The sequence below is a fragment of the Gopherus flavomarginatus genome, chromosome 1, assembly GCF_025201925.1.
Source record: "Gopherus flavomarginatus isolate rGopFla2 chromosome 1, rGopFla2.mat.asm, whole genome shotgun sequence".
NCBI lineage: Eukaryota > Metazoa > Chordata > Testudines > Testudinidae > Gopherus > Gopherus flavomarginatus.
Window position 1 is genome coordinate 3519739 of NC_066617.1, and position 13867 is coordinate 3533605.

Here is a 13867-nt window from a genome sequence, read left to right on the forward strand (position 1 = left end):
TCTGAAGGCCGCATCCTCTCTTGACTGCTGGACCAGGGCGTAGTGGGAAGCAAAGGTGTGGACCGATGACCAGGTCGCTGCCCGACAGATTTCCTGGATGGGCACATGGGCGAGGAAAGCCAGCGACGACGCCTGCGCCCTGGTAGAATGCGCAGTCACACGGCCCGTAGGGACGTGGGCCAAGTCATAGCAGGTCCTGATATAGGACGTTACCCAAGAGGATAACCTCTGGGAGGAGATAGGAAGCCCCTTCATGCGGTCCGCTACCGCCACGAAAAGCTGGGGGGATTTGCGGAAGGGCTTGGTCCTCTCCACGTAGAACGCGAGAGCCCTACGGACATCAAGCGAGTGGAGTTGCTGCTCCCTGCCTGAGGAGTGAAGTTTCGGGAAAAAAACCGGAAGGAATATCTCTTGGCTGATGTGGAAGGACGAGACTACCTTGGGAAGAAAGGCAGGGTGTGGCCTCAGCTGCACCTTATCTTTGTGGAAGACTGTATACGGGGGGTCTACCACCAGAGCCCGGAGCTCCGACACCCGCCTAGCTGAGGTGATAGCTACTAGAAAGGCAGTCTTCCAAGAGAGGTAAAGCAGGGAGCAAGTAGCTAACGGTTCAAAGGGGGGTCCCATGAGCCGGGACAACACCAGGTTAAGATCCCAGGTTGGGGCAGGGAGACGGACGTTAGGGTATAAACGTTCCAGCCCCTTAAGGAATCTAGACACCGTCGGGTGAGAAAAAACAGAGCGACCATCCGCACCCGGGTGAAAGGTGGAGATAGCTGCCAGGTGGACTCGCAACGACGATATGGCCAGACCTTGCTGTTTGAGGGACCAAACGTAGTCTAAGATATCGGCCACCGAAACTTCCATAGGGCGGAGATTTCTCTCCACGCACCAACAGGAGAAACGCTTCCACTTGGCCGAATATGTCGCTCTCGTGGAAGGCTTCCTGCTGCCCAAAAGCACCTCCCTCACCGGTGTGGAGCAGCGCAGCTCAGAACCGGTCAGCCACGCAGGAGCCACGCCGCTAGGTGCAGCGACTGCAGGTCCGGGTGACAGAGGGTCCCGTGCTCCTGGGTAATCAGGTCCGGGTGAAGGGGCAGGGGAACTGGGTCGGCTATGGTCAGGTCCAGCAGCATGGGGTACCAGTGTTGCCTGGGCCATGCCGGGGCTACCATGATCACGTGAGCCCTGTCCCTGCGCACCTTCAGAAGGACCCTGTGGACCAGAGGGAACGGGGGAAACGCGTAGTACAAGTGGGTCGACCACGGAATAAGGAAGGCATCCGCTATCGACCCGGGCTCCCTGCCCTGAAAGGAGCAGAACGCTTGGCACTTCTTGTTCCCCCCGGATGCGAAGAGGTCCACACGGGGATAACCCCACCTCCGGAAGATGGAGAGGGCGACGTCCGGGCGAAGGGACCACTCGTGCGACAGGAAGGATCTGCTCAAGCGATCCGCCAGCGTGTTCCGTACTCCGGGGAGGAAGGAAGCCGTGAGGTGAATGGAGTGGGCTACACAAAAGTCCCAGAGTCGCATCGCCTCGTGACACAGGGGGGAGGATCTGGTGCCGCCTTGCTTGTTGATATAGTACATGGTCGTCGTGTTGTCGGTGAACACCGCGACACAACGACCCTGAAGCTGATGGCAGAACGTTTGACAAGCAAGGCGGACCGCTCTCAACTCCCGCATGTTGATGTGCAACCCCACCTCCTTCTGGGACCACAGGCCCTGCGTTCTCAGGGTCCCCAGGTGGGCCCCCCAGCCTAGATCTGAGGCATCCGTTGTCAGGGACACCGAGGGCTGAGGTGGGTGGAAAGGGAGCCCCGCACATAGCACGGACTGGTCTAGCCACCAGCCGAGAGAATCTAACACCCCTTGTGGGATTGTGATCAGCATGTCTAGCGGCTGTCTTGCCGGTCGGTAATGATAGATGAGCCACAACTGGAGGGGCCTCATGCGGAGCCGAGCATAACCGGTCACAAAGGTGCAAGCCGCCATGTGGCCTAACAGGGCTAGACATGTCCGCACTGATGTCAAGGGGGCTGCCCGCAGTCGTTGAACGATCGCCGACAATGCCTGGAACCTCTGCAACGGCAGCAAGGCCCTGGCCACAGTGGCGTCTAGGACGGCCCCGATGAATTCCACCCTCTGCGTGGGAATCAGGGTGGACTTGTCCGTGTTTATCAAGAGGCCCAAAGTAGCAAACATGCCGGTGATCACGCGGACATGGCTGTAGACTTGCTGTTCCGACGTGCCCCGAATCAACCAATCGTCTAGATAAGGGAACACGTGGATACGACTGCGTCGAAGATGCGCCACAACAACTGCCATGCATTTTGTAAACACCCTCGGGGCCGTAGAAAGGCCAAATGGGAGGACTGCAAATTGGTAATGAAGGGGGCCCACCACGAAGCGAAGGAAACGTCTGTGGTGTGGCCAAATGGCAATGTGAAAATACGCGTCCTGCATGTCGAGGGCGGCGTACCAGTCTCCCGGATCCAGGGATGGGATAATGGTCCCCAGGGATACCATGCGGAACTTCAACTTCACCAGGTATTTGTTGAGCTCTCGCAGGTCGAGGATAGGCCTGAGGCCTCCCTTGGCCTTGGGGATCAGAAAATAACGGGAATAAAACCCCTTGCCTTTCTCGTTTTCCGGAACCGCCTCTATAGCTCCTTTGCTGAGGAGCGTCTGTACCTCCTGCCGAAGGAATTGCTCTTGAGAGGGGTCCCTGAAGAGGGACGAGGAAGGGGGGGCGGGAAGGAGGAAATGATACAAACTGCAGGCGGTATCCCGTCTGCACCGTGCGTAAGACCCAGCGGTCCGATGTTATTTGGGTCCACGCCGGGAGGAAAAACGAAAGGCGGTTGGAAAACGGGGGGGAAGGATCCATGGGGGAAACTGTTACTGCACCCTCGGGCGCACCTTCAAAATGAAGGCTTGGGTCCAGGCGGGGGCTTAGAGGAGCCTTGGTTCTGCCCTCCTTGGTTCCCCGAATGCCTGCGCCTTCCATTCCTGCCGCGGCGCCTGTTAAGGTCCTGCCGTTGGCGGAACTGGGAATATGGCCTGCGTTGCTGTTGTTGCTGTGGCCGGAAGGGTCTGCGTTGCGTTCCCGGTGTGTGCATCCCGAGGGACCGCATAATGACCCGATTGTCCTTCAGACTCTTGAGTCTGGGGTCTGTCTTTTCAGAAAACAGGCCCTGGCCTTCGAAAGGGAGGTCCTGGATGGTATGCTGGAGCTCCGGCGGAAGGCCAGAGACCTGCAGCCAGGAGATGCGGCACATCGTTACCCCCGAGGCGAGGGTGCGGGCAGCCGAGTCTGCAGCGTCCAAAGAAGCTTGCAAGGACATACGTGCAACCTTCTTGCCCTCATCTAAGATGGCTGCAAATTCCTGGCGAGCGTCTTGCGGCAGCAGCTCCTTAAATTTGTCTGCTGCCACCCAGGAATTGAAAGCGTACCTGCTTAGCAGGGCTTGCTGGTTCGAAACCCTGAGCTGCAGTGCCCCAGCCGAGTATACTTTACGGCCGAGGAGGTCCATTCGCCTGGCCTCTCTGGATTTGGGGGCTGGAGCTTCCTGCCCATGACGCTCTTTGTCATACACTGATTGTACCACCAGGGAACACGGTGTCGGGTGTATATGGAGGTACTCATAGCCTTTAGAGGGGGCCATGTACTTCCTCTCGACGCCCCTCGCCGTAGGGGGGATGGAGGCCGGAGACTGCCAGATGGTATTGGCGTTGGCCTGGATGGTCCTTATGAAGGGTAGGGCGACCCTGGTGGGAGCATCCGATGAGAGGATGGTAACGATCGGGTCCTCTATTTCCGAGACCTCCTCGGCTTGTAGGCTCAGATTCTGAGCTACTCGCCTGAGGAGGTCTTGGTGCGCCCTGAGATCCAGCGGGGGGGGGGGGGGGGGGCGCTACTGGAGGAGGTACCAGCCACTGCTTCATCAGGGGAGGAGGATGAGGAGACCCCCGGCAAGAGAGTGTCTAATGGAGGATCTCCCTCGGCCCTCGCCTCTGTCTCAGGAGCCAGAGCGGAGTCTTGCTGCTTGGACCCTTCCTCCCCATCCGGGGAGGGAGGGGGGCGAGACAATGAGGCTTCCGGCACCCTGTGCTCCGCCGTCGCAGGCCTAGCAGGAAGCTGTTGGGGCCCCTGGGCTTGATGGTATGCCCAGGGTGTCCAAAACCCCCATTGCTGCGGGCCTTGGTCGTGTTGTGGCGGGTCGTTAAATAGCGCCGCCTGCCGGTCGGTGCCCAGCGCATACCCGCTGTCCGTTTGGGAGGAGACCGACGGCTGTGTAGAAGGCCACGGCGGGGCTGACCCTGGTTGGTAAGGGTCTGCGCGGGTCGGCAGGGACGATCTTCTCGATGCCGGGGATCGGTACCGGGAGTCAAAACGGTGCCGGGATCGGGACCGGGACCGGGTTCTGTCTCGGTGCCGGGATCTGGACCGGTACCGGCCGCCGCTTCGGTGCCGGGATCGGGACCGGGACCTGCCACCAGCTCGGTGCCGGGAGGTCGACCGGGACCGGGACCTGCCACCAGCTCGGTGTCGGGAGGTCGACCGGTGCGGAGAGTGACGTCGGGACTGGCTCCTGGAGTCACGGTGCTGGTATCGGCGGCTGGAGTCCGACCGTGACCGTCTTGAGGCCGACCGGCGCCGCGAGTGCGAGCGGCGATGAGATCTCGATCTGCCGTGACGTCGGGACCTGGACCCGCACCTGGAGCGCGAGTCCCGAGACGGTGCCGACATCATGGGCTTGCCTCTAGACGCGACCCGCACCGGAGGTACCGGGGGTGGCAGCTGAGTAGGCTCAGTCAAGGCAATGAGGTCCCAAGCCGAGGCGAAGGTCTCCGGCGTGGATGGGACCAATATCTCAACCCCAGATCTCATGGGGGAGCTTGGCGGCACCGGACTCGACGGACCCGCCGGGCCCGGAGTCGACGGTGCCGGCGGCGCCGCGGCCGATGTTGAGGCCGGGCGCTCCAGTCGGGTCTGCCTGGCCGGAGTAGCAGACTTCGACGGTCTCGGTTCTGTCCCCGGTGCCGGAGAAGGTCGGTGCCGGGGAGTCTTTTCGGTGCCGGTGCGATCCGGTGCCGGCGCCGAGATCACGGCCTGCGAAGCTGCCGGGTCAAGTGCCGCCTCCATAAGGAGAGTTCGGAGTCTTTGATCTCTCTCCTTTTTTGTTCTTGGCTTAAAAGCCTTGCAGATGCGGCACTTGTCCGATCTGTGCGATTCCCCCAGGCACTTCAGGCACGCGTCGTGGGGGTCGCTGGTGGGCATAGGCTTCTTGCAGGCCGCACACTGCTTGAAGCCCGGCGAACCAGGCATGAGCCCGGTGCCGGGTGCCGGGAAGGGCTAAGCCCCCGGCGAACAACTATTTACAACCTATTTAACTTAATTACTACTATCTATACTTAACAATCTAACTAACAACTATAACAGTACGAGAGATAATCGAGAGATAACAAGGAGAGCTAGGGACGTGGAGGACAGTTATGCCGCGCTCCACAGTTCCAACGACCGACACGGCGGTAAGAAGGAACTGAGGAGCGGGTGGGCCGGCAGGGATATATATTGAGCGCCATGGCGGCGCCACTCCAGGGGGCGACCTGCCGGCCCACTGGAGTTGCTAGGGTAAAAAAGTTTCCGACGAACGTGCACGCGCGGCGCGCACACCTAACTGGAATGGATGTGAGCAATCACTCGAAGAAGAACTGGCTTGTGCTGTGAAAACAATAGGTTCCATGGGACACTTACACCATCCGAGGTACATTTCCTTGGTCATCAGAACCTAACCAAAGGGGGAAACTGATGCAACCCCAAGCCTCAACAGGGCAGGAGCCAGGCACTCTCACTGCTTATCTGCTCCCAGGAATTAATAAGCTAGAGAGCTCAAGTGACTAAGCAATATAATCACAGAGCCAAATGAACCGTGCAAACACTGCTCATGTTCCCAACAAAACCCACCCAGGCATGTGGAGGGAACCCTGGCCAGACTGCAGGGCACTCAGGTGTGCTGCGGCTGAGAAGAGCTGCAAACTGCCTCGGTGCAGCCTCCAATGAGAGCCAGGACACACTGCCCCCAGAATTCGCTCCACAGGCCGCACAGGCAAGGGCACTGTATGGCCTTTGCTGCTCTTCAATTCCATTTGGTTATTTACCACCCGAAGATGGGCACCACAGGACCCTTCCCCCACCCACCTGGGGCTGGGAGCTTCCTTTCCACAGCCCTTCCCATCCCTGCTGGGTCAGGGAGCGAACCTCAAATTCCCATCTCCAGCTCAAGCTGCCTCCTGACCCCCCCTAGCCTATCACGGCTACTGTAGGGTGAAGTCTCTGTTCCACACTTCTACCAGCAGGTCTTGTGCACTGCAAGAGAATGACATTTCACGTCCCCTGCATTTTTCAATAGGGATTCACCTTGCCAAAATCTGAATGATCCCATGAAACACTATGCAAGTCCTAAGGTCACCAGCCCAGAGTCTCCACCAGCTGGATAAAGCATTAACTCCAGAGTCCCAGCTGGTCACGTGAGCAGTGCCTACATCCTCAAATTGTTTCTTCTGTGTCCTTTCACACTCTAAGGAGAAGGTCTGCCACACAACACCCCTGGAAAGCCCAGCATAAGGGGATAAAGCACTGGAACAGATGCTGTTGACAAAAGTTTCCTGCATGGGGAGATAGACTCAAGGTACCATCACCTGCATCGATCTCTGCCTAGCTTTTATGCTAGGCTCGCCAGGTTACCTGATTACCCAGATGTCTTGTTCACAGAAAGGTTACAATGTCCTGCCCCACAGCCCCACAAAGAACTCTCCCAGCATGGCAAGCTCTCGTCCCTGGGACCAATACCTGCAGAGGGACAGGGCCATTGTAGCCTGAGGTTCCCTGACTGGCTAATGGTGATCTCAGCCTCCCACCTAGAGGAATCAGGAAAAACAAAGAGCCCTGGAGAGCTTCACACTTAGAGAACATCTACTCTGGAGATGTCTTTGTGGCTTCTTGCTCAAGTCTGCCAGGTTCTCATCCTGGCAGCTGTTCAGACAGTTCTGCCAGCTAAGTCCCCAAGATGCTTCCCCCTTTGGGACATGCAGCACAGCACAACATTCTTACTGTTCAGAAAACTCCAAGCTGCTGTGCCACTCAGGAACCCTGGACATCGCCAAGGGAGGGCCGACCAGTACCCCAAAATAGGGAATGCACTTCTGGTCAGGTACAGCACCAAGACAGCAGGTCAGAGGAAGGGCTAATCAGACCAACCCCAGAAATTGTATAACCCCTCCTCCCCCCACCACACAAAAATCACAGCAGGTCTTACTGCTATCAGGAGGGACAGACCCACTGACCTGGGGAATGACAACAGCCAATCCAAGCACACAGCCACCATGCTAAGGCATCACTCCAGGATGACTGAAGTGTGGCCTCCTTCAGTGCAGGTCTCTGGTTTGAGGAGACTGCATGTCCCAGTATGCAATGCTCTATTTCAGTCTAAGCACCTGGCTACACCAGGTACCAGGGCTGGCTGTCTCCATAGATGCACCTTCCCACTGAAGATGAGAACAGTCACTAGTCTCTCGGCCATTTACCAATGTGTCTGGAGCGGGCATACCGACAGACTGCATGTGAGCACTGCTTCCCAGCCAGCATGCTCACAGTACAAGGACAAGACCCTGTGGACTTCAACATGCTCTGTGCATTTGGCCCAAGAGCTGAAGAAGAGAATGGCAAGAGGGGTCAGCCAGTCCATCCAGCCGCAAGGATCACATGCCTGCCTTGGCAAGCAAGGCACTGCTGACACTTCGATCATATCCACCCAAGCTGCGTTCTGGGAACAAGCCAGGCTGTAACTTGCACCTTTCCAAGCCTTTTACAGCCTCATAACAGAGCAAGCATGAAGGATATAAAGATGGGAGATAAGGCTCCTCCAGGAACATTTTGTGCTTAGAATTTTACTGAGAGGCAGGGCAAGGCTGCCAGCTGCCCAGCCCAGGCAAGTTCTCACCTTGCAGCTCCACAGCCTGACAGCTTGGGGACGGATCAGAATAAGCTACACACATGGCCCTGAGTAACTGCTGGACATGAGCAGAAGGTCAGAGCAGGAACCATAGCAGTAAATCCCACAGGCCGCTGCTGCTACTGGTGCTCTCTCTTATATGACCCAATTCTCAGAAGCAGAAGAGTTGGCTGACAGTGGTTCCGAGGGCCAAGGAATCAATGCAAGGGAAAGTCCCCAGAGAATCCAGACACCACCCTCTCCTCCCCAAATGCAGCACTTACCCGGAAAACCTCAGTATGGTCCAGTCGTGACACTAGCACCAAACTCTTAGGAGCAAAGAGCTGCGCAGGCTGGATGAGGGATGACGACTCCTCTTCCTCCTCCTCACCATTCCTTGAGTGGCTCTGAGACTGGGGAGAGAGACAGATCAGACACAATGCAGGGACTTGAGAGGGGATAGACACCCCCCACCCCACCACCACCTCAGACAAGTACTACAGGGGATCATGGCCCTCCTCTAACAAAGGAGTGCTGGGTACAACCAACCTGGGCAATGGAAAACCACAATTCTCATAAGGGGCTTTTGCTCACAGCTGCCTGCTCAGAAACACGCCCACAACACTTTCACAGGCAGCCTCCATGCCCTCCCCGCCCCCCCAGGGGACATTACCTGGGCACTCTCGACAGCCTCCCAGAAAGTGAAGCAGGCGCAGTAATGCCGCTCGGAGCTGATGTCCGTCAGCACAGCGACGAAGAAGGTGGGGGGATTCCGCTCGGTGAAGAGCTGCCAACCGCTCGGCTGGCAAAACTGCAAGAGGCAAAGGTGAGAACACAATGGTCAGCTGGAGCCAACTTGTACAGCCCGCTCAGGGGCAGGTGGATGCAGGCTGACCCATTTCCTCTTCCCCCCAGCCCCTCCTCCCCACACTTCTGCAGCATGTCGAGAGCTCCTGGAGGAGCTGTACACAAAAGAACAGAGCCACTGGACTGTCAGCTCCTCAGGGCAGGCAGTCTGGCTTCTTACCTATCTAACATGCCAAGTACTTGGTGGGCTCAGACAGACGAGTATGGCTCAGCTGGAGCTGCCAGCAGGGAGCAGTGGTCAGCATTCGTGACGGAGCCCCTTTCTATATACACACAGAGCACCAAGCAGCATAACCATCTTCCAAAAGACATGAAGAAACCCACCCTAGAGAAGCCCTGAGGGCAACTGTTAAAACACAGGCAATGGAAGAGGACACCCAGGATAACAGGCTGAGCAGAAGCACCTGTTCCCATTCAGGCCAAGGGGCCTCCCCTACTGTCTCAGAAGAGCTGCAAGATCTTGCTTGGCCAGGCTGGCAGAAGAGAGCTGTGCTGAGAGTCTGACATCCAGGAGGCAGGGCTGCCGTTCACAGGCACATTGGACTGCCCTGAGCTGAACCTGGCTGTGGAGTCTAAACTAGAGCTGCCTCTCCCCCTCATCTAGGAGAGTCAGCTGGAACCATTTAATCAGTGTCCTGGGCAGTTGCATGCGGACCAGGCCCAGGCAGCTGACAGGGAAGAGGCACCCCAAGAAGGCAGCGCTGAACAGTAAATTCCTGGGGGTGGGGCCTGTTACCTATCTGACACTATACCGTACAGGGTGCATAATACACTGATAAATGAATAGTGGATCCAATAGAGCAGGAGTACGCAACCTATGGCCACGTGCCGAAGGCAGCACATGAGCTGATTTCAGTGGCACTCACACCTGGGTCCTGGTCACCGCTCTGGGGCCTCTGCATTTTAATTGAATTTTAAATGGAGTTTCTTAAACATTTTAAAAACCTTATTTACTTTACATAAAACAATCGTTTAGTTATAGATTAGAGACTTATAGAACAAGATCTTCTTAAAACATGAAAATGTATTACTGGCACACAAAACCTTAAATTAGAGTGAAGACTCGGCACACCACTTCTGAAGGGTTGCTAGCTCCTGCAATAGAGGGTACTCCTCCCTCTGACTCAGCATCCCAGCCTGGTGCTGCTTGAAATGCCGCATTTCAGATGAGGATGAGCTCAGAGATCCCAGGGGACTTGTCACAAGAGTTACCCCTGGGGCCCCAGCCCAACTCCAAGGGGTGTGTGTGGGGGGGGGAATTCCAGCCTTCTGGCTGAGAATTCCCCATGAGGTTTTCACTGATACAGGGCTTTTCCTCACTTCCTCCCCTAAACAACTGTGTAGTGTTGCTGTGTGCTACCCAGTTACCACAGCTTGTGGGGACTTTTTAAAAACTACGTTCCTCTGAATGTGGAACAGAGCAGCTTACTCCTTCCAGTCACCATCACCCCTTCTGCCAGAGGCTGGGGAAAGTAACAGGCTGATGCTGAGAGATGGCAGGCTCCCCGCAAAGGGATGTGGATTCCTGTTCCAGACCAAAGCCTGCTGACTGGATCAACAGGGAGGTTCAATCAAGAGGCTACTGGATCATTAGGGCTAGATGGATTTGGTCAGCCCTGAAGCACTTTAGTCCAGTGGTCCCTACCCTTTTCAGTGTGCCGAGCGTCTGACGACTAGCCACCGAAGAGCGCAGCCACCGCACAAGCAGTCGCTGAAATGCTGCCAAGAAGTGGCAACGTGAAGAAGTGTCGCCGCCGAAATGCCGCCAAAAAGCAGCAGCATTTCAGTGGTGATGCTTCTTGACGTTGCCACTTCTCAGTGGCATTTCGGCGGCTGCTTGTTCGGCAGCCATGCTCCTCGGTGGCGGGCGCTCCCTTGTCAGTAGGTGGGCAGCATGGCGCCTGCAGGCACCGCATTGGGGACCACTGCTCTAGTCTATACCCTCTCCAAAGCTACCAGCCTTGTTTATCCACCTCTTCCCCACAGGTATTTTTAAAGCACCCATCACAGTGGTACATAGTCGACGACCGCAATGGGCATCAAACACACTTCCAGGTGTCCAGACGTTACAGTGATGAGGGCACAAGGGACAGAAACCCTGCTGTCTCCCCAACACCGACCCTCTGTACCAAGGGATCTTTGACCGATTTCAAAGACAAGCACTATCGCCTGCAATGTGCAAACATCATTAAAAGGGATTAGGGGAACAACAGCATCAAACGGAGTCCCCTATGTAAATTCACCCCAGGCTATTTCCATGGTGAAGTCATGCTCAAGCCAAGGAAAGGCAGCCAGGTTATGTAAACCCAGTTCTCTCTCCAGGAGCTGGAGGTCAGCAGGTGCACTCTCTCTTTGGAGATGTACCTATTTCACAGAACTGGAAGGGACCTTGAAAGCTCATCAAGGTCAGTCCCCTGCTTCCTTCACTAGCAGGACCAAGTACTGTCCCTGACAGTGGTTTTTCTTGTTTTGTTTTTGCCCCAGATCCCTAAATGGCCCCTTCAAGGATTGAACTCATCACCCTGGGTTTAGCAGGCCAGTGCTCAAACCACTGAGCTATCTCCCCGTAGGCTTAGATCAACCTCACGGCAGCAGAATGCCTTCAGAATTCAGTCCCCAATGCATGAGACACACCAAGGGCATGACAGGCCAACTGAGACATATCAAGGGCATGACAGGCCAGCTTCCAGCCGGGAGCTCCTCCTGAAACCACTAGGAGGAGAGAAGCTAGATTCCTGGATATAGCATCTGGTCTGCATACAAGTCTCTGCCTCAAACGAGCAGCAGGTATGCTCCCACCCTTCAGGCCTGGAGTTGGGAGACTATGCAGTGTCACTGGCAGCCCAGCATAAGTGAGGCTACCCAGCTTACTAACCCATATACCAGGCAACACAAAGTAGCCATCAGCAACAGAGTGTCCTGTGGCACCATTAAGACTAACAGATGTATTGGAACATCTGTTAGTCTTAAAGGTGCCAAAGGACTCTGTTGCTTTTTACAGATCCAGACTAACATGGCTACCCCTCTGATACTTGACAAAGTAGCCATGTGTTTATAAAACCCCTTCTTCATGGAAGATGTAACATCAAGACTCTCTACTCTCTGCTGGTGCCCACAAGCTAAGCAGGGTCAGGCAAGGTCAGTCCATGCATGGGACATCTCCAAAGAACGCTGGCCCTACATGCTGCAAATGGCAATTTACCTACTAGCGACTCTGTGAGTCAAGATGTCAATTGCTGCCCCGTATGAGCACCAAAGAACCCATTAATGTTAGAGGTGCTGTATCTGTGGTGACACATCAAGGCAGAAGCTTTCACCACTCAGGGTTACAACAGATCCTCCAGGAATCCTGAACAGCCAGGCATTAGGCGGAGTGCCCTAGTCACATTCAAGTCAGGGTGGAATTACACTGCAGTTTAAGCAGATATGGCATTCCCCATATCTTGTCCGGACGCACTGCGTAGAGTTGCTGTGAGCTGTCAAATGCAGATCATGTTCCAACCCAGAGATGGTTGAGCAGTGATCTTATATAGGAGTCAGGAGATCAGTTTGGTTTAGGGTAATCAGACAGCAAGTGTGAAAAATCGAAATGGGATGAGGGTTAATAGGAGCCTATATAAGAAAAAACCCCAAATATTGGGACTCTCCCTATAAAATCGGGACATCTGGTCACCCTAGTTTGGTTTGTTAGGTGTGCTAGCATTGCTCTGCATGAAAAGTCATTACCTTCTCTCCTTGTAACCCAACTCACTGCTGCTGGCTGCCAAGTGAGGGAGAGGGCAAGAGATGAGTTAGCGGAGAATGAGTAATCTCAGCTCTGGGGAGAGCCAGATAAGAGGAATGAGTTTCCTGTAGATAAGAGTCCTCTACATAGTCCTAATCCGTGTGTCTCCTGGGGCTGCCAAGACTCGAGCTCTGCACAGACTGCACCTCTCCGCAGCAGCCTCTCCCCCCAAAAATCACTTCTTCTACACCTAGGGGGAAAGAATTCTGGTTTCTATGTCCATGAGGAGGTGGGGCCAAGAGGTGGGCTGCAAAGAGCCTGACTACAACCCCAGGAGCCAACTTTCAGAGGTGACTTGATTACAGTGTAGAAGTACCTTCACAGGGAGACAATACCGGGTACCAGAGAGCTCTCTGATCTAGAGGAGACAGGCAGAACAAGGACCAATGGCTGGTAGCTGAAGCCAGACAAATTCAAATCAGAAATAAAGCCTCATTTTTTAACTGCGGGGGTGATTAACCACTGGAAGTTAACCAGGGAAGTGATGGATTGTCCATCTCTTCATGTCTTCCAGTCCACACTGGCTGCCTTTCTGGAAGACATGCTTTAGTCAGATAAGTTATTGGGCTCAGTACAGGGGTAACTGGGTAAAATTCAATGGCCTGTCACACAGGTGGTCACACTAGATGATCTAATGCTCCATTCTGGCCTTGAACTCTATGAATCTATCAACTAAATTCATCATCTCATCAAAAACAGTATCAAGTTTGTCTGACAAATCCTCTTTTCCATAAAGCCATGTTGTCTGACATTAATTCTGTACCTACCCTGTAATTATTTATTGACTGCATCCTGTACCAGCATTGCCATGAAACTGCCTGGGATCGATGGCTCACAACCTGGGTCATCCTGTTTACCTTTTACATATGGGAACATTAGAAAAGGCCAAGCTCTTCAAATGCCTGTATTAGTATGCAGTGAAGACAGCTGGACAGAAATCTCTGCCACATGGGGGACAATGGCAGCCTAGAAAGCTCACACCTACAGAAACTGCCTGCTCCATCTCTTATCAGAGCCAAGCTGCGATGCCACACTCCTTCACACCCAGTGAAACAATAAGCTAAGGGCTCTGTGGGCTTGTAACAGCACCTGAGTGCAACTGAGGCTAGCCAATCTGGATCTCACTAGTACACCAAGGCTGTCCTCCCAGCAGCAGAGATGAACTAAGGAAAGAAATCTAAAGGCCAGGATGAAGGTCTCCTACGAGACTGGACTCA

At 54.9% G+C, this 13867-nt stretch overlaps 1 protein-coding gene across 5 annotated transcripts in view; it reads right to left on the reverse strand.

The window, feature by feature from the left end:
• SBF1 (SET binding factor 1) overlaps positions 1 to 13867 on the reverse strand; it is a 159248-nt gene that overhangs the window by 43423 nt on the left and 101958 nt on the right. For all 5 annotated transcript variants that reach the window (XM_050920167.1, XM_050920143.1, XM_050920158.1 and 2 more), the window contains exons 3-4: positions 8673 to 8810; positions 8284 to 8412 (exon numbers count right to left, since the gene is read on the reverse strand). In XM_050920167.1, the coding sequence (XP_050776124.1) occupies positions 8284 to 8412; positions 8673 to 8810 (267 nt within the window). The remainder of the gene's footprint in view (positions 1 to 8283; positions 8413 to 8672; positions 8811 to 13867) is intronic.